The following is a 23,129-nucleotide window of genomic DNA, read 5'->3' on the forward strand; positions in this document are numbered from 1 at the left end:
AGGGCATAAATTCATGTGTATCTTTGGGGGGTATATATCAAAGCTTCAACTATGCTGCATTCGCCAGCACCAATACACTCGCCTAACATCGCGGCCGCGGACCTGAATATGATCTCCATATTTATAAAAAAAAGCTGGCAAAAAGCCGCACACCAAGTACGGGGCGATGAGCATCGGACTGTTGTTAACTAGCAGCCATCGGTCTCGCTGCTATTCGGCTTTTTGCCAATTTTATTTATACCCTGTCACTAAACACCACCACTATACTAAAATGTTTAACCCCTATTCCGCCGCTACCGGACCCCGCTGCAACCTAAATCAAATGTATTAACCCCTATCCCACCGCTCCCGACAATGCCGCAACCTAAATCAAATATATTAACCCCTATACCGCTGCTCCCGGACCCCGTCGCCACTAAATAAAGGTAAAGGTTTTAACCCCTAAACCTCTGGCTTCCCACATCACAACCATTAACTAAACCTATTAATCCCTAAACCGCCAGCCCCCCACATCGCCATAAAATAAATTAAGCTATTAACCCCTAAACTTAACAACCCGCTAACTTTACATTAAAATTATAACATCCCTATCTTAAAATAAATTGAAACTTACCTGTAGATTTAAAAGAAACTATATTAAACTATTAATTAACCTACCCTATTATACTAAAATTACATTAAATTAGCAATTAAATTAACTATATTACATATTAAAAAACTCTAACCCTACTCAAATTATTTAAATCTACTATTAAAAATTACTAAATTACAAAAAAAACACTAAATTAGGATAAAAAAACACAGTATCAAAAATAAAAACAAATTACACCTAATCTAATAGCCCTATCAAAATAAAAAAGCCCCCCCCCCAAAATAAAAAACAAATTTAGTTTCTACCTTCTCTATCTGTAAAATTTAATATATAAAAACAAATTACACCTAATCTAATAGCCCTATCAAAATAAACCCCCCTAGCCTACAATAAACTACCAATGGCCCTTAAAAGGGCCTTTTGCGGGGCATTGTCCCAAAGAAATCAGCTCTTTTACCTGTAAAAAAAAATACAAACACCCTCAACAGTAAAACCCACCACCCAACCAACCAACCCCCCAAAATAAAAAGCCTATCTAAAAAACCTAAGCTCCTCAATGACCTAAAAAGGGCATTTGTATGGGCATTGCCCTTAAAAGGGCATTTAGCTCTTTTACCTGCCCAGACCCTACTCTAAAAATAAAACCCACCCAAAAACCCTTAAATAAACCGAACACTAACCCCCCACGATCCACTTACAGTTTTTGAAGTTCAACTTGAAGGATTCATCCAGGGTGGCCTCTTCCATCTTCATCCATCCGGCAAAGTCTTCATCCATGCAGCCTCTTCTATCTTCATCCATCCGGCGCGGAGCGGGTCCATCCTGAAGACATCTGGCGTGGAGCTCCTCTTCAATACAGTCACCGCCGTGAACTGGAACTTGAATGCAAGTGATGTCATCTAAGATGGTGTCCCTTGCATTCCTATTGGCTGAAAGGTTGCAATAAGCCAATAGGATTTGAGCAGCTCTCATCCTATTGGCTGATTGGAACAGCCAATAGGATGAGAGCTGCTCAAATCCTATTGGCTGATTGAGGCAGCCAATAGGATTTTAGCAGCTCTAATTCTATTGGCTGATTGGAACCTTTCAGTTAATAGGAATGCAAGACCTGAATATGATCTCCATATTTATAAAAAAACTGGCAAAAAGCCACCCACCGAGTACGGGGCGATTAACTAGCAGCCATCGATCTCGCTGCTATTCGGCTTTTTACCAACTTTATTTATACCCTGTCACTAAACGCCGCCACTATACTAAAATGTTTAACCCATATTCCGCCGCTACCGGACCCCGCTGCAACCAAAATCAAATGTATTAACCCCTATCCTGCCGCTCCCAACACCGCCGCAACCTAAATCAAATATATTAACCCCTATACCCCAGCTCCCGGACCCCGCCGCCTCTAAATAAAGGTAAAGGTTTTAACCCCTAAACCTCTGGCCTCCCACATCACTACCATTAACTAAACCTATTAATCCCTAAACCGCCAGCCCCCCACATCGCCATAAAATAAATTAAGCTATTAACCCCTAAACCTAACAACCCGCTAACTTTAAATTAAAATTATAACATCCCTATCTTAAAATAAATTGAAACTTACCTGTAGATTTAAAAGAAACTATATTAAACTATTAATTAACCTACCCTATTATACTAAAATTACATTAAATTAGCAATTATAGTAACTATATTACATATTAAAAAACCCTAACCCTACTCAAATTATTTAAATCTACTATTAAAAATTACTAAATTACAAAAAAAACACTAAATTAGGAAAAAAAAAACACAGTATCAAAAATAAAAACAAATTACACCTAATCTAATAGCCCTATCAAAATAAAAAGCCCCCCCAAAATAAAAAACAAATTTAGTTTCTACCTTCTCTATCTGTAAAATTTAATATATAAAAACAAATTACACCTAATCTAATAGCCCTATCAAAATAAACCCCCCTAGCCTACAATAAACTACCAATGGCCCTTAAAAGGGCCTTTTGCGGGGCATTGTCCCAAAGAAATCAGCTCTTTTACCTGTAAAAAAAAATACAAACACCCTCAACAGTAAAACCCACCACCCAACCAACCAACCCCCCAAAATAAAAAGCCTATCTAAAAAACCTAAGCTCCTCAATTGACCTAAAAAGGGCATTTGTATGGGCATTGCCCTTAAAAGGGCATTTAGCTCTTTTACCTGCCCAGACCCTACTCTAAAAATAAAACCCACCCAAAAACCCTTAAATAAACCTAACACTAACCCCCCACGATCCACTTACAGTTTTTTTCAATACGGCAGCGACCATATTGAAAAGAAGCTCCGCGCTGGATGTCTTCAGGATGGATCTGCTCAGTGCCGGATGGATGAAGATAGAAAAGACCACATGGATGAAGACTTTGCCGGATGGATGAAGATGGAAGAGGCCGTATGGATGAAGTCTTCGCCAGATGTATGAAGATGGAAGAGTCCGCCCAGATGAAGACTTCTTGCTGCCCGGATGCAGACTTCTTGCTGGCTGGATGGATCTTTCAAGCGGAACTTCAAAAACTGTAAGTGGATTGTCGGAGGATAGTGATAGGTTTATTTAAGGAGTTTTTGGGTGGGTTTTATTTTTAGAGTAGGGTCTGGGCAGTTAAAAGAGCTAAATGCCCTTTAAAGGGCTATGCCCATACAAATGCCCTTTTCAGGGCAATGGGGAGCTTAGTTTTTTAGATAGGCTTTTTATTTGGGGGGTTGGTTGGTTGGGTTTTACTGTTGAGGGTGTTTGTATTTTTTTTTACAGGTAAAAGAGCTGATTTCTTTGTGACAATGCCCCGGTAGTTTATTGTAAGATGGGGGGGGGGGGGGGGTATTTGGGTGGGGGGGTTGATAGGGATATTAGATTAGGTGTAATTCGTTTTTATATATTAAATTTTACAGATAGAGAAGGTAGAAACTAAATAAGTTGCTACACCAAAGACAGGGATCTCAGCACATCATTTTTATTCCAGATACAAATATCAATATTCACCATATATAAATGGTTAAACACAGTGCCTTACTAATCCTGCATGTACAATACAGGGAGTGCAGAATTATTAGGCAAATTAGTATTTTGTCCACATCATCCTCTTTATGTACGTTGTCTTACTCCAAGCTGTATAGGCTCAAAAGCCTACTACCAATTAAGCATATTAGGTGATGTGCATCTATTTAATGAGAAGGGGTGTGGTCTAATGACATCAACACCCTATATCAGGTGTGCATAATTATTAGGCAACTTCCTTTCCTTTGGCAAAATGGGTCAAAAGAAGGACTTGACAGGCTCAGAAAAGTCAAAAATAGTGAGATATCTTGCAGAGGGATGCAGCACTCTTAAAATTGCAAAGCTTCTGAAGCGTGATCATCGAGCAATCAAGAGTTTCATTCAAAATAGTCAACAGGGTCGCAAGAAGCGTGTGGAAAAACCAAGGCGCAAAATAACTGCCCATGAACTGAGAAAAGTCAAGCGTGCAGCTGCCAAGATGCCACTTGCCACAAGTTTGGCCATATTTCAGAGCTGCAACATCACTGGAGTGCCCAAAAGCACAAGGTGTGCAATACTCAGAGACATGGCCAAGGTAAGAAAGGCTGAAAGACGACCACCACTGAACAAGACACACAAGCTGAAACGTCAAGACTGGGCCAAGAAATATCTCAAGACTGATTTTTCTAAGGTTTTATGGACTGATGAAATGAGAGTGAGTCTTGATGGGCCAGATGGATGGGCCCGTGGCTGGATTGGTAAAGGGCAGAGAGCTCCAGTCCGACTCAGACGCCAGCAAGGTGGAGGTGGAGTACTGGTTTGGGCTGGTATCATCAAAGATGAGCTTGTGGGGCCTTTTCGGGTTGAGGGTGGAGTCAAGCTCAACTCCCAGTCCTACTGCCAGTTTCTGGAAGACACCTTCTTCAAGCAGTGGTACAGGAAGAAGTCTGCATCCTTCAAGAAAAACATGATTTTCATGCAGGACAATGTTCCATCACACGCGTCCAAGTACTCCACAGCATGGCTGGCAAGAAAGGGTATAAAAGAAGAAAATCTAATGACATGACCTCCTTGTTCAACTGATCTGAACCCCATTGAGAACCTGTGGTCCATCATCAAATGTGAGATTTACAAGGAGGGAAAACAGTACACCTCTCTGAACAGTGTCTGGGAGGCTGTGGTTGCTGCTGCACGCAATGTTGATGGTGAACAGATCAAAACACTGACAGAATCCATGTATGGCAGGCTTTTGAGTGTCCTTGCAAAGAAAGGTAGCTATATTGGTCACTGATTTGTTTTTGTTTTGCTTTTGAATGTCAGAAATGTATATTTGTGAATGTTGAGATGTTATATTGGTTTCACTGGTAAAAATAAATAATTGCCTAATAATTATGCACAGTAATAGTCACCTGCACACAGAGATATCCCCCTAAAATAGCTATAACTAAAAACAAACTAAAAACTACTTCCAAAACTATTCAGCTTTGATATTAATGAGTTTTTTGGGTTCATTGAGAACATGGTTGTTGTTCAATAATAAAATTAATCCTCAAAAATACAACTTGCCTAATAATTCTGCACTCCCTGTATAAGCAAGGTATCTGTAAAAGGCAAAAGATTAGACAAATGAACCATTTTATGTACTTAGATACGGAAATTGCTTGGAAGACCTAGAAACAATTTTACAAACAGGAGCTAGTTTATATTGTGTTATTTAACATAGCAACACCTCCACTAGAGGGTGGCTTTGCATAATTGTGAAAAATGGCCACCATAGTGATCCATGAGGATCTATGCCAGTTAGCCAAAATACAAAAACCTCTATTAGTATAGGTTTAGTTATACTGCACATATAGTTAAATGCAATTAAAACAATTTCTATAAAGTTGCCCCAGTGAGCATTAAGGTAAACAGACTAAGGGCTATGTACAACACCTTTTTCAGAGGGCACCACCATATTGAATAGTATTTGGTGCCATGAAAAATAAGTATGTATAAGGATCTATATACAACCCCAAAACGAGTCTGAATATTACCATATAACAAAGCAAGAAAAAATGGTACAGTGTTAGCAGTCAGCAGAAAACACAATTTAAATGTGTCTAATTATTCGAACATGATGTTTTAACATGTAAACAACATGTATTATATAGGAACTTCTGTTGTTGGCATTGAATAGTGTAATGAAGGCAAAGCTCGCTGTCGTTATTAGGTAGTTCAATGAGAATACGCTGAGAATTGTTTCCTCTCTCCGTGATGCAAGTGTGCATATGTTATTTATTGCGCTCACATTTAAGCGTATGTCCTTAGACAAATTTCCTCCATGTAATTTCGCCAACAGTCAAACAGTCCCAAACTATCCACAAAAGTAAAACAGAATCACCATGCCTTTAAAGGAACTTACTAGAGGATTTTTTTCCCTCTGTATCAACATCTCTTGGTTTCAAACTTCATCTTGAGACAGGCACTGTTACTTGTAACAAGTGTGTAGCATTCTGAGTTCCTCCTTCACTGCTGCAAAACTGGAAACAATGTTACCATTCGAAAAGGTCTAGATCAGAGTAACCCGCTCTACATACATCTCTGACGACGCGCGTTTCACCCCCCACCGTGACTGCAACGTCATAGGGGTTTCCTCAAGGCTAAAACGGTTTTTTGAATGGTAACATTGCTGAGATCCCTGTCTTTGGTGTAGCAACTTATTAGTAGTAGTTTCTACCTTCTCTATCTGTAAAATGTAATATATAGGTAATCTTTAAGGGCCTGCATACTAATCCTTCATATAAAGTTTAAGTAATTTAAGAAACTTTGTATAGCCAAACTCCCTTTTGATAATCTAATTCATTTTTATTTTTGATACTGTGGTTTGTTTGTTTTTCGTAATTTAGTGGGGGTTTTTTTTGTAACTTAGGGTTTATTTTTTGTAATTTAGTGATATTTAATAGTAGATTTAAATAATTTGAGTAGGGTTAGGGTTTTTAATATTTAATATAGTTAATTTAATTACTAGTTTAATGTAATTTTAGTATAATAGTTAGGGTAGGTTGATTAATAGTTTCGAATTAGTTTCTTTTAATTCTACAGGTAAGTTTAAATTTATTTTAAGATAGGGATGTTGTAATTTTAATGTAAAGTTAGCGGGTTGTTAGGTTTAGGGGTTAATAGCTTCATTTAGTTTATGGCAATGTGGGGGGCTGGCGGTTTAGGGGTTAATACATTTATTTAGTGGCGTCGGTGTCCGGGAGCGGCGGGATAGGGGTTAATACATTTATTTAGTTGCGGCAGTGTTGGGGACAGGCGGAATAGGGGTTAATAACTTTATTTAGTGGCGGGGGGTCCGGGAGCGGTGAGATAGGGGTTAATGCCTTTTATTTAGGTTGCGGCGATATAGGGCGGCATATTAGGGGTGTTTAGACTCGGGGAGCAGGGGAATGGGGGTTAATAACTTTATTTAGTGGTGGCGGGGTCTGGGAGTGGCGGGATCAGGGTTAAACATTTTATTTAGTTGCGGCGGTGTTGGGGACAGGCGGAATAGGGGTTAATAACTTTATTTAGTGGCGGGGGGTCCGGGAGCGGTGGGATAGGGGTTAATGCCTTTTATTTAGGTTGCGGCGATATCGGGCGGCATATTAGGGGTGTTTAGACTCGGGGCTTATGTTAGGGTGTTAGGTGTAAATGTTACTGGTTTTCTACCATTTAAATCAATGGGATATCTGGCAGCATCGAACATAAGCTTTTGCTGCTTTTAGACTCTCATTGATCCCTATGGCATCCGCGGCCTCTAGGGTGGCAGATTGATTAGTAGGTATGCTGGGCCGGAATAGCTGCAAGCGTACCGGTTAACTATTTGATAACTTTTAAAAAGTGTGAAATAGTGCCAAATGTGTATTCGGAACATCTGTAATGATGTAAGCATCGATCTGTGTCGGATTGAGACCGGCGGATCGTATGTTACGTCACAGATTTCAACTTTTGCCGGTCTGTAGGCTTTGATAACTAGGTCGGATCAAGCTCGTCACAATTAGGCTGCGGAATTCCAGCATATTTGCGGTTGACGGCTTGATAAATATCCCCCATAAAGTTAACTTTGAGCTCACACACGTGAAGTTGCCTAAGAGTAAGCACTGATTGGCTAAAACGCAAGTCTGTCAAAAGAACTGAAATAAGGGGGCAGTTTGCAGAGGCTACGATACAAGGTAATCACATAGGTAAAAAGTATATTATTATAACTGTGTTGGCTGTGCAAAACTGGGGAATATGTAATAAAGGGATTATCTATCTTTTTAAACAACAAAAAGTCTGGTGTTTAACTGTCCCTTTAAATAATTGAAGTAAATTGGAAAGTTGTTTAAAATTGTTTGATCTAAATCATAAATGTTATGTCTCTTTAAAACATATAAAGCAAGAATTCCACACATGAGAATTTGTCTCTCTAATGACCTTCATCTTTTTATTTTATTTATTTAAGCATGTATGTATTTTTTAAAATGTATTTGTTAATCATATATTTTTTCAAACACGTGTTATCACATGTAATTGTTATCATTAGCATAACTTTATTATTCAAAGTCTGGTCCCTAAACCTTTTTCTAATTTGATACCTGTAATACTGACAAAGGATAAAAAATTTGTTATTAATAATAAGCAAAGAAAGTGTGGGGAAAAAACTACCACCATACTCGCACGCAAACTCGATTGCATATTCTCAAGTGCGCTAACCAGGCAATAAAATATTCATTGATTAATGATATGTTGTTTTAATTCAGAAATAAATATATATTTATATAAATAAAAATATAAACATATATATATATATATATATATATATATATATATATATATATATATATAACATCCAAACAGATCGCACTCCAGACTTAAGATGTTAGCGAACCGGGGTGCAGCAAAAAGGAATATAATCAGTAAGAAAAGCGCACTCCAATAGGAATATTTGCAAGTTCGTCATTGTTTATTATATATATAATGGTATTTTGGTACAATATTTATATAAATAAATATATATATATATATATATATATATATATATATATGTGTGTGTATATATATGAATATCTATTTAAAGGGACAGTCAAGTCAAAATTAAACTTTTATGATTCAGATAGGGCATGCAATTTTCAACAACTTTCCAATTTACCATTATCATCAAATTTGCTTTGTACTCTTGGTAATCTTTGTTGAAAGCTAAATCTAGGTAGGCTTATTTGCTAATTTTTAAGCCCTTGAAAGCTGCCTCTTATCTGAATGCATTTAACAGTTTATGAAATATGAATATTGCATAAATATGATTTTACATGTTTTCATCTTTTTTACTGCAAAGGGCTCCAATGCACACACATTTGAACCCTTATATCTTTTTTGTGCAATAATATTTATTAATATTATATTAGATAGTGTTAGTATGATTGTAACTTGTACTATATTATTGATGTTTTTTGTGACACTATTTTGTTTCTCTATTTGGACACGGTAATCATTCTAGCATAAATCACGATTGTGCTCACGCGTTTGCATTTACTTTCAACTTGTAATACGCAATCTGTAAGAGACACTAGTCTCCTGTATTTTTCTATGGACTTTGTGACCTCAGAGGTGGTGAACAGGAATTTCTAGAGTGTCCTTTTATTATGCACAAATTATTAAATTCAGAAAACAAGCAATATTTTTTGAACCTAGTTGCAATAACATTGGATTTACTGATGTATCTAGTTATGTCATTGTGTGTGTGAGAATTTGTATGTGTGTGGTTTTTTATACGTAACTACATTTCAATTTGTGTTCAAGACAAACTGAAAAATTTAATCTTATTTTTCTGTTTGCAGTTTATTTATAATCTAATGTGGATATACAAATGAGTATATATTTTTTTGCTTTCAGTGAATCTGTTTTGTTTCTTTTAATACCGTTACCTTGAATCATGCTATGCTTATACTTATAATAAGAGCATTTATCTTAGCAATGATCATATTTAATTCCACATTTTTCATTTTCAAAACCCTATATGAAACAATTAGCATATTGAATAGGGCAAATAGACAGAAAAAGAATGTTATGCTTGGATTATGGGTGGATTCAATACAATGCAGGCTTTTATCGAGGTTTACTTAAATTGCAGTACAGTATACTCTCTCTGTGCCAATATCGGTGCATAGAAATATTTGATACATACACACTATGGGCTTCATTTATTAAAGGGGCAGTAATTAAACTTTCATGATTCAGAATGAGCATGCCATTTTAAACAACATTCCAATTTACTTTTATCATCAAATTTGCTTTGTTCTTTTGTCTTTATTAATTGAAAGGTAAAGGGACAAGAAACCCAAACATTTTCTTTCATGTTTCAGATAAAGATTACGATTTTAAACTACTTTCCAATTTACTTCTATTATTTAATTTGCTTCCTTCTCTTGATATTTTTTGCTAAAAGGTTTATCTATGAAATCTCAGGAGCAGCAGACAATCTAGGTTCTAGCTGCTGATTGGTTGCTGCATATATATACTGATTGTCATTGGCTCACCCATGTGTTTAGTTAGAAACCAGTAGTGCATTGCTGCTCCTTCAGCAATTGATACCAAGAGAATAAAACAAATTAAATAATAGAAGTAAATTAGAAAGTTGTTAAAAATTGTATTCTCTATCTGAATCATGAAAGAAAATTTTTGGGTTTCATGTCCCTTTAAGCCTAGGTAGGCTCATATGCAAATTTTTAATCCTTTGAAGGCCACCTCTTAGTGCATGTATGTTATATAGATAACACTGTGCTCACGCCCATGGAGTAATTTAAGAGTCAGCACTAATTGCCTGAAATGCAAGTCTGAAAAAAAGTCTGATATAAGGATGCAGTCTGCAAAAGCTTAAATACAAGGTAATCACAGAAGTAAAAAGTATATTAATATAACAATGTTGGTTACGCAAAACTGGGGCATGGTAAATAAAGGGATTATCTATTTTTTTAAAACAATAACTTTTTTTGTGTTTACTGACCCTTTAAGCTTTAAAATCAGTTTTGGAAGTACAGCATCTCAGACTTGCTAAAGGCGAGCCTAAAAGGCTAATTAAGTAGCTGCGGTTTTAAGACCGCTGCTACTAAATCACTTAACCACCTAAATTGTGGTGAATTTCAATAATCCCGATTGGATCTGGTGCAATTTTATATGTGGATGACAAATGGAGACCAATGCCCGCATATACGAAACAAATTCAGTACAGGACTGAAAAAGAAATGTACATGGATAGCAGTGTATGCCTACACTGCTATCCATTAGTGTATGTCTATACGTGACAATGGATAGAAAAGACCCATGCAGAACATACTGTCTGCATAGAAACTTATAAAACGTAACTTTTATTTCACATTAAAAACGAGATATGTAGATACACACAATTAAAAACACTGTAACGTGAGAAGCCCCCAGGGTATACAGATAGTAGCGCTGCTCCGATAGAAAATGGGACAAGGAGTACGATGCCCGGTACAATGAGGGTAAAATGTGACAATAGTCTCCCACACAGGCCACTACTCGTGCTAAAACACTGACTAGGGAAATGAGATCCAGGTATAAACCCTCAAGTGGTATGGGACATAGATCAGTTATCATGTGAGGTGCCAGTATACTGGTGCTAATACTATAGGTACATATTTTTAATGACAAGTCTGTCCTAATATTAGGGCTGTCCACATGTATGTGTGGTCTGCTAGACGTATCACTCCTTGGTGGTAGGAATTATCTCTCATACGGCACCTGGGTGCCTAAGGTGAGCTCAAAAAATTCCCCTATACAGCTTTATTGAGGTATGTTATAGATTGTGGCTCTACTTTGGCGCTAAGTGTACTTTGGCGCTATATCTTTGCAGCCCTTTGTTTTATACAGCTAGCACTAAGTTAATGTTATATAATTCTGCACTATGTGCAGAATTATGTAACATTATTTGGTACGTTTACGGGCCCTTTAAATCCTTAAAGTAAAGTATTTACTTTTTTATAAATAATTGTAATCTGGCTTTGGAAAAATAATCATACAAATCCATGCAAACATACATCATTTCACGATATAAATTCTAACTTCTTAAATATCATTTATTATTATTTTTTTAACCCCTTAAGGACCAGCAACGTACCCTGTATGTCACTGGCCTTTTTTTGGGACTTGATTGTTTTATAGCGCGGTCTTGCCACCAGCGTTGAGACTGCTCTATTTCACAAAGCCTGCTGGAGGGAGGGCATAATAGCGTGTTCTTGCTAGACTTGTGCTATTATGTCCTAAAAAAAAACCCTTAACGACCAGTGACATACAGGGTACATTGTGGTCATTAAGGGGTTAAAATATATATAGAATTTTAATGAAGTTGGTTGGGCTACAATTCACAATTCCCAAACAGACTTACTCGTGCACTTTGTCCAGCAATTAGTTGGTCATCCTCGGTCTGTACACTTGTGCGGCTTCTAACATCATAATCTTCTTGCTCAAAGTCTGAATCATCCTCCAGCTCTTCGGGAGTCTGGATAATGAAAACAAGATGAGAGGATTAAAGCAGATAAGGATATCTCATAACATTAAGTTGTGGTATTACATCTCCTCTTGAAGACAAGTATGTACACATTTATAATTAAAGGGACAGTCTAGTCAAAAATAAACTTTAATGATTCAGATAGGGTATGCAATTTTAAACAACTTTCCAATTTACTATTGTCATCAATGTTGCTTTGTACTCTTGCTATTCTTAGTTGAAAGCTAAACCTAGGTAGGCTCAAATGCTAATTTCTTAGCCCTTAAAGAACGCCTCTTATCTGAATGCATTTGATAGTTTTTCGCAACTAGAGGGTGCTGGTTCATGTGTGCCATATCGATAATATTGTGCTCATGCCCGTGGAGTTACATAGGAGTCAGCACTGATTGGCTAAAATGCAAGTCTGTCAAAAGAACTAAAATAAGGGGGCAGTCTGCAGAGGCTTAGCTACAAGGTAATCACAGAGGTAAAAAAGTGTATTAATATAACAGTGCTGGTTATGCAAAACTGGGGAATGAGTAATAAAGGGATTATCTATCTTTTTAAACAATAAAAATTCTGGTTTAGACTATCCCTTTAACGTTTCTGTAGGAAGGAAGTACTGGTAAAAGGTTTCTACTGCAACTCATTTTAGTCTGATAGGTGTAATATTGATCACTGTATTCTGATCATGGCAGACTTTAGGGTTGTGTCAGTTAACCCCTTAACGACACGAGTCGTACAGGGTACGTCGCACACAACCTGGTCTTTAAAGACCAGCGACGTACCCTGTACGACCTAAGTGTTTAAAGCGGCTGGAAGCAATCCTGATCGCTTCCAGCCGCTTTCAAGGTATTGCCGTGATGCCTCGATATTGAGGCATCATGGCAATACCTTTTCTGGCACACCGATGCAGAGAGGGCCACTCTGTGGCCCTCTCTGCATCGGCCAGCGATGGTGCCGATCGTTGGTGGGTGGGAGCAGTTACAGGGAGGAGGTGGCCCATCGCTGGGAATCTTGGTCCCGGAATTAGTACCGGTGCGTGCGGGCGCGTGCACGGGGGCGTGGGTGCGTGCGCGCGCATGTGCGCGCGCCTGCGCGCCCCCGATCTTAACAAAGCATGCCACATAAACGGTCCGGTTGTGGTGGGAGCGGGAGGTGATCTGTGGTGGGAGCGGGTGATGAGGGCTAAATTTCTATTTATAAAAAGGATCTGGGAGAGGGGGGTGGGGGGTATTGAGGGGGGGCCAGCTACACTACAGAAAAAAAAATATTAAAAAAAAGTGCACTAAAGTTTGAAAAGTGGGTACTGGCAGACAGCTGCCAGTACCCAAAATGGCACCAAATAGTGAGAGGGGGGAGATTAGAGAGCTGTGTGGGGGGGCTCAGGGAGGTTGGGTGCTATGGGGGGCTCCAACACAGCAGCATATGTAAATATGCTGGGAAAATTTTTAAAAAAATTAAAAGAGAGCTTTTATTTTAGTACTGGCAGACTTTCTGCCAGTACTTAAGATGGCGGGGACAATTTTGGGGTGAGGGAGGGAAGAGAACTGTTTGGGAGAGATCAGGGGTGGGATGTGTCAGGTGGGAGGCTGATCTCTACACTAAAGCTAAAATTAACCCTGCAAGCTCCCTACAAGCTACCTAATTAACCCCTTCACTGCTAGACAAAATACACGTGTGATGCGCAGCGGCATTTTGCCGCCTTGTAATTACCAAAAAGAAACTCCAAAGCCATATATGTCTGCTATTTCTGAACAAATGGGATCCCAGAGAAGCATTTACAACCATGTGTGCCATAATTGCACAAGCTGTTAGTAAATAATTTCAGTGAGAAACCTAAAATTGTGAAAAATGTTACGATTTTTTTAATTTGATGGCATTTGGCGGTGAAATGGTGGCATGAAATATACCAAGATGGGCCTTGATCAATACTTGAGGTTGTCTACTACACTACACTAAAGCTAAAATTAACCCTAGAAGTTCCCTACATGCTCCCTAATTAACCCCTTCACTGCTGGGCATAATACATGTGTAATGCGCAGAGGTATTTAGCGGCCTTCTAATTACCAAAAAGCAACGCCAAAGCCATATATGTCTGTTATTTCTGAACAAAGAGGATCCCAGAGAAGCATTTACAACCATATATGCCATAATTGCACAAGTTGTTTGTAAATAATTTCAGTGACAAACCTAAAGTTTGTGAAAAAATTTGTGAAAAAGTGAACAATTTTTTTTATTTGATCACATTTGGCAGTGAAATGGTGGCTTGAAATATACCAAAATGGGCCTAGATCAATACTTTGGGATGTCTTCTAAAAAAAAATATATACACGTCAAGGGATATTCAAGGATTCCTGAAAGATATCAGTGTTCCAATATAACTAGCGCTAATTTTGAAAAAAATTGGTTTGGAAATAGCCAAGTGCTACTTGTACTTATTGCCCTATAACTTGCAAAAAAAGCAAAGATCATGTAAACATTGGGTATTTCTAAACTCAGGACAAAATTTAGAAACTATTTACCATGGGTGTTTTTTGGTGGTTGTAGATGTGTAACAGATTTTGGGGGCCAAAGTTAGAAAAAGTGTGTTTTTTTCCATTTTTTCCTCATATTTTATAAAAAAATTTATAGTAAATTATAAGATATGATGAAAATAATGGTATCTTTAGAAAGTCCATTTAATGGCGAGAAAAACGGTATATAATATGTGTGGGTACAATAAATGAGTAAGAAGAAAATTACAGCTAAACACAAACACCACAGAAATGTAAAAATAGCCCTGGTCCTTAAGGGAAAGAAATTGAAAAATGGCCTTGGTCCTTAAGGGGTTAATATACTGTATACATATACATATATATATATTATTTGTTTTACAACAGCTGTGAAATAGATGTACACATTAACAGCATTTATAGATGCTCACTATGCTGCAGAGGTGTCTCGCTATACATACAAGATCATGTTCGGGATTCATTGTGCCTCATTTCACCTATCTTTTCTAGCTGATCGCCAGTGGCGATTCCTGACATTAGCATAGATAGTTATGCTAAGTAGTTCAAACACAACAATTGTGAACACTTTAAAAACACTTTAGCAAATCTGCGTTTTGTTAAGAATTTGCATTTCTGTTTTGTTATTTTAAAGGGACATAGAACCCAATTTTTTCTTTCATGATTCAGAGCAGATGATTTCTTTTAAAAAGTTCCAATTTGATTCTGTGATCAAATTTGCATCATTTTCATTTTTTTCTTTGTTGAAGAGATATCTAGATAGGTAGCGGTGTGCACATGCCTGAAGCACTACATGACAGGAAGTAGTGCTGCCACCTAGTGTTCTTGCTAATGTATAACATTGCTGTCTTATAGTGCTACAGGCACGTGCACACTTCTGATCATACTTTTCTGCTTTTTCAGCAAAGGTTAACAAAGACAATGTGATAATATTATTAATTTTGTTATTAAATTATTCCATATTATGTGTGACATCATCAGCTCTTCCAGACCCTTCACACGGGTGAAATTCATAGGCCTCAATCATCATCTTTCTAATATTGGCTCCTGATAACTTGGTTTCAGTTCCAGACAATGTGGGAAGCTTGTTTTTTTAAAAATTCACAATCCAAATTGTATTTGGCTGCTAAAAGCTCACAGCTGTGAATGAGTTTTAAAAGTTTCTGAGAACTTGTTTTCGGTTGTTACGTACTTGTTAACAGGTTCAAAACTGGGAATTTCAAGCAAAACTAATATGCAATGGCTGTTTCAAACCTGAATTAACCCTTTTGTACAGTGTGTAAGGGAAATACTCATCTACAAGTGTGGGATTAACCCATTGCAATCCAAATTCATCCTGATCATTGGTGAACAATACAAATGCTATTTATATATAGGTATGATGGGGATACAGGTATGGGGGTCTAGTTATTAGGCAGCAGATGCTGCTTTGGAGGCCCATCGCTCGGGCTCGCCTGAAACGGAAGTTAAGAAGCAGCGGTCATATATATTGTTACGGTACCAACTGTGTACCAAGGGTTAACCCCAGATGAACAATGTCCTGCATAGACAATCAGCAATTCACAACCCAGCCAGTTTCAGGTTTAAAACAGAATGACAACATTATTTGAAGGCAGCACACAGATTTATACAGGTTTTTGACCCCCCCCTCAGATGGGGGTTGAAAGAATGTTGTACATTAGATAAAAGGGAGAAGCGCCCTTGACATGATACAATAGAATTATATTACTTAAATACTTTACTTAGGCAGATAACAACTTAAACACATTTGGCTTGTCTTATCACCTAGCGTCTGTTCTCTGAGGGTGATTAAACAATGGCCTGTTTATTACTTAAATGTAATTATAGCACACAATAGCTGAGGCCAGAAAACCTGTCTTTAGAAATTAGATTCTTAAAGCTAAACACAGTTAACTCTTTCAGTCCTGACAGAAGGGTCTGTCACATAGCTCCCCCCTTGTGGAACACTCCGGCAGACCTGGCTTGACCCTTTTGCGGGTCAACCTGGGGATGACCGGACTAGGAGGTGGTAGGCATGTCAGTTTGCTGGGACAATCCATCTGTATTCCCGTTATGAGAGAGAATCCCTGTCTGTATAAATAAGGGTTCAACCTCTTCAGTGCCCCGACTAGGGCTAAACAGTCCTTCAAAATATCATCGGCTTCTTTACGTGGTTTTTGTACCTGCTCTTTATAGGTATCCACAATCCCTTCATACTGACATAGGGTGCCCTTGAGTTGCTGCACCTCCCTATGAGCCAGTGTCAGCTTCTCCTCCAGTGTCACTAAGTTTGTCCTTAATGTTTCATGTTCCACTCTCAAGCTGGTGTTTTCTGCAGTCTGTCGGTGCAGCTTGTCTAGCAGAGATTCCTGTTCTAAACGTGCTTTTTCCTCTGCACTCCTCTTCTCTCCCGCTAGCACTGTTACATGATTATTTAACGTGACCATTTTATCCTCTACGTGACTCTTCTCCTTCATCAGCGCATTGTAACGTGACTCCCACATATCAATAGCGGATAGAGATTTACTGAGCTCAGCGTCCTGGGGCTTAGCAGCAGGGGGGTCAGTCTCTGCTGCACGGATCTGAGCACGGGTAGTCACAGGGTTAACATCAGCGGGACCCATGGGAGCATAGGCAGAAACAAGGGGGACCAAGGTATTTCCAAGGAGAACATCAGCTGGTAAATCCTTCATGACCCCCACATTCACAGGTCTAGCGCCCCCTCCCCAATCCAAATGCACCCTGGCAACAGGCAGGCGGAACACAGTGCCCCCTGCTACCCTCACAGCCACAGTGTCTCCTGTGTGCTGTTTCTCAGACACCAAGTTCTTTCGAAGCAAGGTCATGGTAGCACCAGTATCCCGTAGACCACTGACCTCCTTCCCATTCACTTTAACCAGTTGCCGGTTATTCCGGTGGGCAGCTTGCACAAGGTCTGCCTCATGTAGGATGCCCCAGCATTCTTGCGCCTCTACATAGCGGGCCGCAGGCTGAGGATTACGTGGGATTCCGCTAGCGGGTCTTCTCCAGGACTGTGCTTGGTTCGCTGCGTTTAGGGGACACTCTGGTCTTTTGTGCCCTAGTTGCTTACATCCAAAGCACCGAATAGGTTGTGAGTAGCCCCGCGAATTGAACCAGGCTCTCTGAGGGTAGTTCGTGGCCCGAGACCGTGTGGTATAGCGGTGTGCTGGGGGTTGGTAACTGGCAGGTGCTGGGGTGACTGGGGGTCTGTACTCCACTCTGGCAGGGGGCTTAGTGGTAGCAGTGTCCAGTTTGCGGGCATCCGTATACTCATCTGCCAAGCGAGCCGCTTCATGCAGGGTGGAGGGTTTACGGTCCCGAACCCACTCTCGAACTCCTGCGGGTAACTTGTCGAAGCAATGTTCCAACAGGAATAGCTGCAGCACCTCTTCCCCAGATACGGCTTGGCACCCCGCTATCCAGTGAGCTGCTGTGCGGTGCACCTTACATGCCCACTCAAGGTAGGAATCACCAGCCAATTTAACAGTGTCTCTGAACCGCCTCCGGTATGCCTCCGGTGTAACCGCATACCTGGAGAGCAGAGCCTCTTTTACAGTATTATAATCCCCGACTTCCTCATCTGGAATGGCCCGAAAAGCCTCACTGGCCCGGCCGGATAATTTTCCGGATAATATCGTGACCCAGTCCTCTGCGGGTACCTTGTGTAGTGCACATTGCCTCTCAAAATCCGCAAGGTACCCATCAATCTCTCCTTCTGTTTCCAGGAAGTTTTTAAAAGCTGCAACATTTACTTTTCCCTTTTCCACTGGGGTTGCTGTGACTTGGGCTGCTGCAGCGCCGCTTTGGCGAAGTAGGTTGGCCTCCACAGCTGCTATGACCCGGTCGATAATTTCGGCAGATGGGTTGGGGCCATAATATGCCAGTCTTATTTTAACCGCCCGATCAAAGCTTGCTTCTTCAGGGGTTCTGTCTGATATGCTGGGCCCATTGGTTCCTTCTGTCCCTGGTACTCTTTCCATCTTAGTCAGTATTGTAATAATCCCCCTCTTCCTGAGGTTACTGGCTTGTGTAGTTGCTCTTCTGGGCGATAAGGATTCTCCCGTCGCTTGCCACCAATGTTACGGTACCAACTGTGTACCAAGGGTTAACCCCAGATGAACAATGTCCTGCATAGACAATCAGCAATTCACAACCCAGCCAGTTTCAGGTTTAAAACAGAATGACAACATTATTTGAAGGCAGCACACAGATTTATACAGGTTTTTGACCCCCCCCTCAGATGGGGGTTGAAAGAATGTTGTACATTAGATAAAAGGGAGAAGCGCCCTTGACATGATACAATAGAATTATATTACTTAAATACTTTACTTAGGCAGATAACAACTTAAACACATTTGGCTTGTCTTATCACCTAGCGTCTGTTCTCTGAGGGTGATTAAACAATGGCCTGTTTATTACTTAAATGTAATTATAGCACACAATAGCTGAGGCCAGAAAACCTGTCTTTAGAAATTAGATTCTTAAAGCTAAACACAGTTAACTCTTTCAGTCCTGACAGAAGGGTCTGTCACATATATATATATCTTTGATAGCAGGACCGCGACTCCTTAACTTGCCCGCCACCTTTTAGGTGTTGGATTGAAATAATCTCGATATGATACAATCAGCTGATTGATATCTCCTGCTATCAGCCGATTGGCCGCCAGTGAATAGGGGGAGGCATTGCGCAAACATTTCACTAGAAATGCATGTGCAATATTAAATGCGGACAGCATTTAGCGATATCGAGCGTACATGGTTTGCTATTGCGAATCCTGTCTGCTCGACATATGATAAATCTAATCCATGTTGTCAGAATGAAAACTTTTCTTTTTCAGCCGAAAACTTGCAGAATAGAAATCTGCAGAGATATTGGAATCTGCTCTATATTTATATACATATGTAAATCTAACAAAAAAGTACATGTATTTGAAATTGTCTATAGGCTTGTGAAATTATTCTTTAATTTCTATATAATGATAGGGAAAAAAATGGGAATGATTGTGCATTTGCAGTTTTCCCTATGCATGGAGGAACTTATGGGGGCAATGAACTGATTTGTTTTCTTCTATCCTTTAATGTGGTCCCAATTATACACTTTAACAACTAGAGGGTATTTAATTGTTTACAGCTAGCTCCTTTATCCTGTTTTTGTCATTGGAAATAGGTTTTTTACCTATTGTATATCTACCTATACTGAAAATATCAATACGTAAGTAATGGTTATAAAAAAACTATGTAAACAGAATAGTTTAGAAGTAATCACACTCATAGTGGGGAGTTGGACACAGAGGCACTCACTATGTACATGGAGATAAGAAGGATTTTCTGTAAATAATGTTTGCTCTCCATGCAAGCTCAGACCATTTCATTGGGTTGTGGTTTCAATTAGCAAGATATATTCATTTACAAAAATATACCTAAATGAGCCATTTAACAACATTTTAAACTCTGCAGGTGGTATAATAAGTCATTGCAAACACATGCAATGGAAACCAATTTTACAGTATACTCTTATTTTTCTTTTTATGGTTCATCTTAATACATAAATAGCCAGTATCTCATTTCTTTCACTTACCCTTATCATTAGCACTGCTTTCCTGATATCCCTCACGCCATCGTAAACCAAACGGGAAGCATCAATAAATTCATTCTCCTCAAACGGCTGTGGTATATTTGTGCTGAGTGCTTCAATTGCGACTTCAACTTGTTCAGCAAAACGGGGCATAACTTCACAAAAAAAGGAACAAAAAAAAAAATATTTAGCCTGGTGCTTTTCCATTTATATTTTCATACATTTCTTAGTTACTGGTACACTCAGTGCCAATGGGATTTTGGCATTGATTACTACAGTGATTGAACAGACTGCTGTCACAGAACGTCCGGCACGCAGGAGGGATACTGACTAAATGTATGTTTCTCAGGTAGTAACGGTCTTCCTGTCACTTACACTTTTGGAGGAGTAGAAAAAAAAAAAAAGAATTGCCTTGAGTAGTACCTGTTATTGCATGATGGATAATACAAGTCATTTTGGCAAACTGTTTTATTTTGAAATGACTGATCGACACAGCGTTACAAGCTATTGAGTTTCTTGTAGAACATTCTGGTTTGTTTATGATAAATTACATAATGAACACAGGGTAAAAACATAGCCAAATAAAAGAATATTATGTTATATTAAAATATATTTTTTAAAGGGACATTTAAGTATTAAAAAATTCAGTCTATTCTTAAACAGTGTTCTTTCCTTCCTGAGTGTTACTGATAGCAGCACTTCAAAAAACTCTTTAATTATGGAAAAATCATCCTAAGACATAGTACAACAGCAGCAATATTTCAGGATTTTTCCCTTAGTCATGCACAATCCTGAAATGTTGCTGCTGCTGTACGATGTCCTTGGATGATTTTCCATAATAAAATTGTTTTATTGAAGTGCACCTATCATTGGAACATATTGAGCGTGAACTCACTCACTAGTGCTGGACTGTTACTTCATATGTTCTTCCTGTTTGTTAAAGTGATAGGCAAGTCAAAATTAAATTTGCATGATTCAGATAGAGCATGTTATTTTAAGAAACTTTTAAGTTCACTTCTATTTTCAAATGTACTTTGTTCTATTGGTGTCCATTGTTTGAAAATGACATGTACATATCTTACACTATTGGAAGCTAGCTGATGAATGGTGCTAGACATGCGCACGTTTGAAAATGTTGTTTCATTTCATATCGATTCAGTATTTTTTATTTTGTTTTGTTGCATTCGGATTGATTCGTTATATAGAAGTCATTTGTTTCAAATGCATTCGGAAGTTAGTTATGTTCGGATTAATTTGTTTTGTTATGTTACGTTGATTTGGATGGTTTCAACCAACACAAAAGCAATTATTTCACTGTTCTATCTCACTATATTTAATTGCAATATATCTCTATTCTTTTTTTTTTTGTATAATAAATATGGAACGGCAAAGGAATTGTAATTAGTCCAGAGAGTCAGACCATCGTGCCTTGGCCATTCAAATTAAATGAATGAATCGGAACTAATTTGGATGTTTCGTTACAAATTAATTCAAATTAGTTTAGTTTCTTTACTAGGGTGATTCTGAGATTCGGATGTCCAAATCTCTGAATCACCCTAGTAAAGAAACTAAGCTAATCCTAATTCATTTGTAACAAAACACCCGAATTTCGTCCGAATTTTGATTCAGAACGAAATAAATTGCACATGTCTAGTTGGTGCCTGCACACATTTCTCTCTTGTGTTTGGCTAATTAAATGTGTTCAGTTAGCTCTCAGTAGTGCATTGCTGTTCCTTGAGCAAAGGATATAAATGGAATGAAGCAGATTTGATCATTCAGATAGAATGTACAATTTTAAACAACATTCCATTTTACTTCTTTCTGAATCATGAAAGAAAAAAAATGTGTTTTGTGTCCCTTTAATGCCTAAGAAGGAATTAAACATGTAGCGATCCATTTCTAAGGCCGAGGATGCAGATCTAAAACGTAGCGATCCATTTATAAGGCAGAGGATGCAGATCTAAAACGTAGCGATCCATTTATAAGGCTGAGGATGCAGATCTAAAACCCGTGGGGTGCCATCTCAATAGTGTAAGCCAGCAACTGCAAGTCTTCAGATGATGCTTCTTAAACGGACATTAAACAGGGGGGTACAACTACAGTAGCAGGTCACTACTCATCAAGTTATAAATTTTTCTCCTGTATCTGCAGCTCTCATTAAAGCCATTCTATTATTTTAATTCATTGCTGAATTCAGTTGATAAAGCTCTGCATTTAATACTGGGTACCGTCATGTTGTGGCATGCGTTGCATCATGTAACAGAAGCAGTGCACCTTCACCGATCTGTAATGTTACTGGGCTTTTTGACATCTTTACCTTGTACATTAGTTTAGCTCACATAATACAGAGTGAAAGTGTTACATGTTTGCAATGTTTTGCCCAGTTTAAAAGTTACATAGCAATTATAAGCTTCAATATGGCGGCACCCAGCGTGAAGATGGGTGCTTGTAAAGTGTTACAGTTAACGCAGCTGCAGACACTTGAGGAAAACAATTGCATGATGGATAGTTGTACTCAGCAGTTTCATGTCCCTTTAAGTGCAACTTCATATCAGAGGTGGTGGAATTGAAACATCATGGACTTCTTAATCTGGGCCTGCGCAGGGGGTGGGACTGCACAAGTGATTGGTTGTGATTTTTTAAATTCTAGCAGCAGGTGCAGCCTCACTCCCTTGTCCATTTGCATGTTCATAAATTTGGACCTTAGGACCTTGTGGTCAAAAACTCGCAAGCATGGAGAGAAATTATTCAAAATCTTTGTGTGTGTGTGTGTGTGTGTGTGGGGGGGGGGTTAGAGCATCAAATTGTAATGTAGGTGTTTTACTTGCACATACAGAACCCTGCATAGCTAGATAAAAAAGCTTTCATGATAAAATTTGCCTATCTAAAACTCTTTAAAAGACCTAGCAGAACTGATG

At 38.7% G+C, this 23,129-nt stretch overlaps 1 protein-coding gene across 1 annotated transcript in view; it reads right to left on the reverse strand.

The window, feature by feature from the left end:
- Positions 1–23,129, reverse strand: part of LOC128647573 (catenin alpha-2) — an 887,157-nt gene that overhangs the window by 241,907 nt on the left and 622,121 nt on the right. Inside the window, exons 7-8 of the mRNA XM_053700329.1 lie at positions 20,215–20,366; positions 12,001–12,114 (exon numbers count right to left, since the gene is read on the reverse strand). Coding sequence (XP_053556304.1) covers positions 12,001–12,114; positions 20,215–20,366 — 266 coding nt within the window. The remainder of the gene's footprint in view (positions 1–12,000; positions 12,115–20,214; positions 20,367–23,129) is intronic.

This window comes from Bombina bombina, chromosome 2 (genome assembly GCF_027579735.1).
Source record: "Bombina bombina isolate aBomBom1 chromosome 2, aBomBom1.pri, whole genome shotgun sequence".
NCBI classification, from domain to species: Eukaryota; Metazoa; Chordata; class Amphibia; order Anura; family Bombinatoridae; genus Bombina; species Bombina bombina.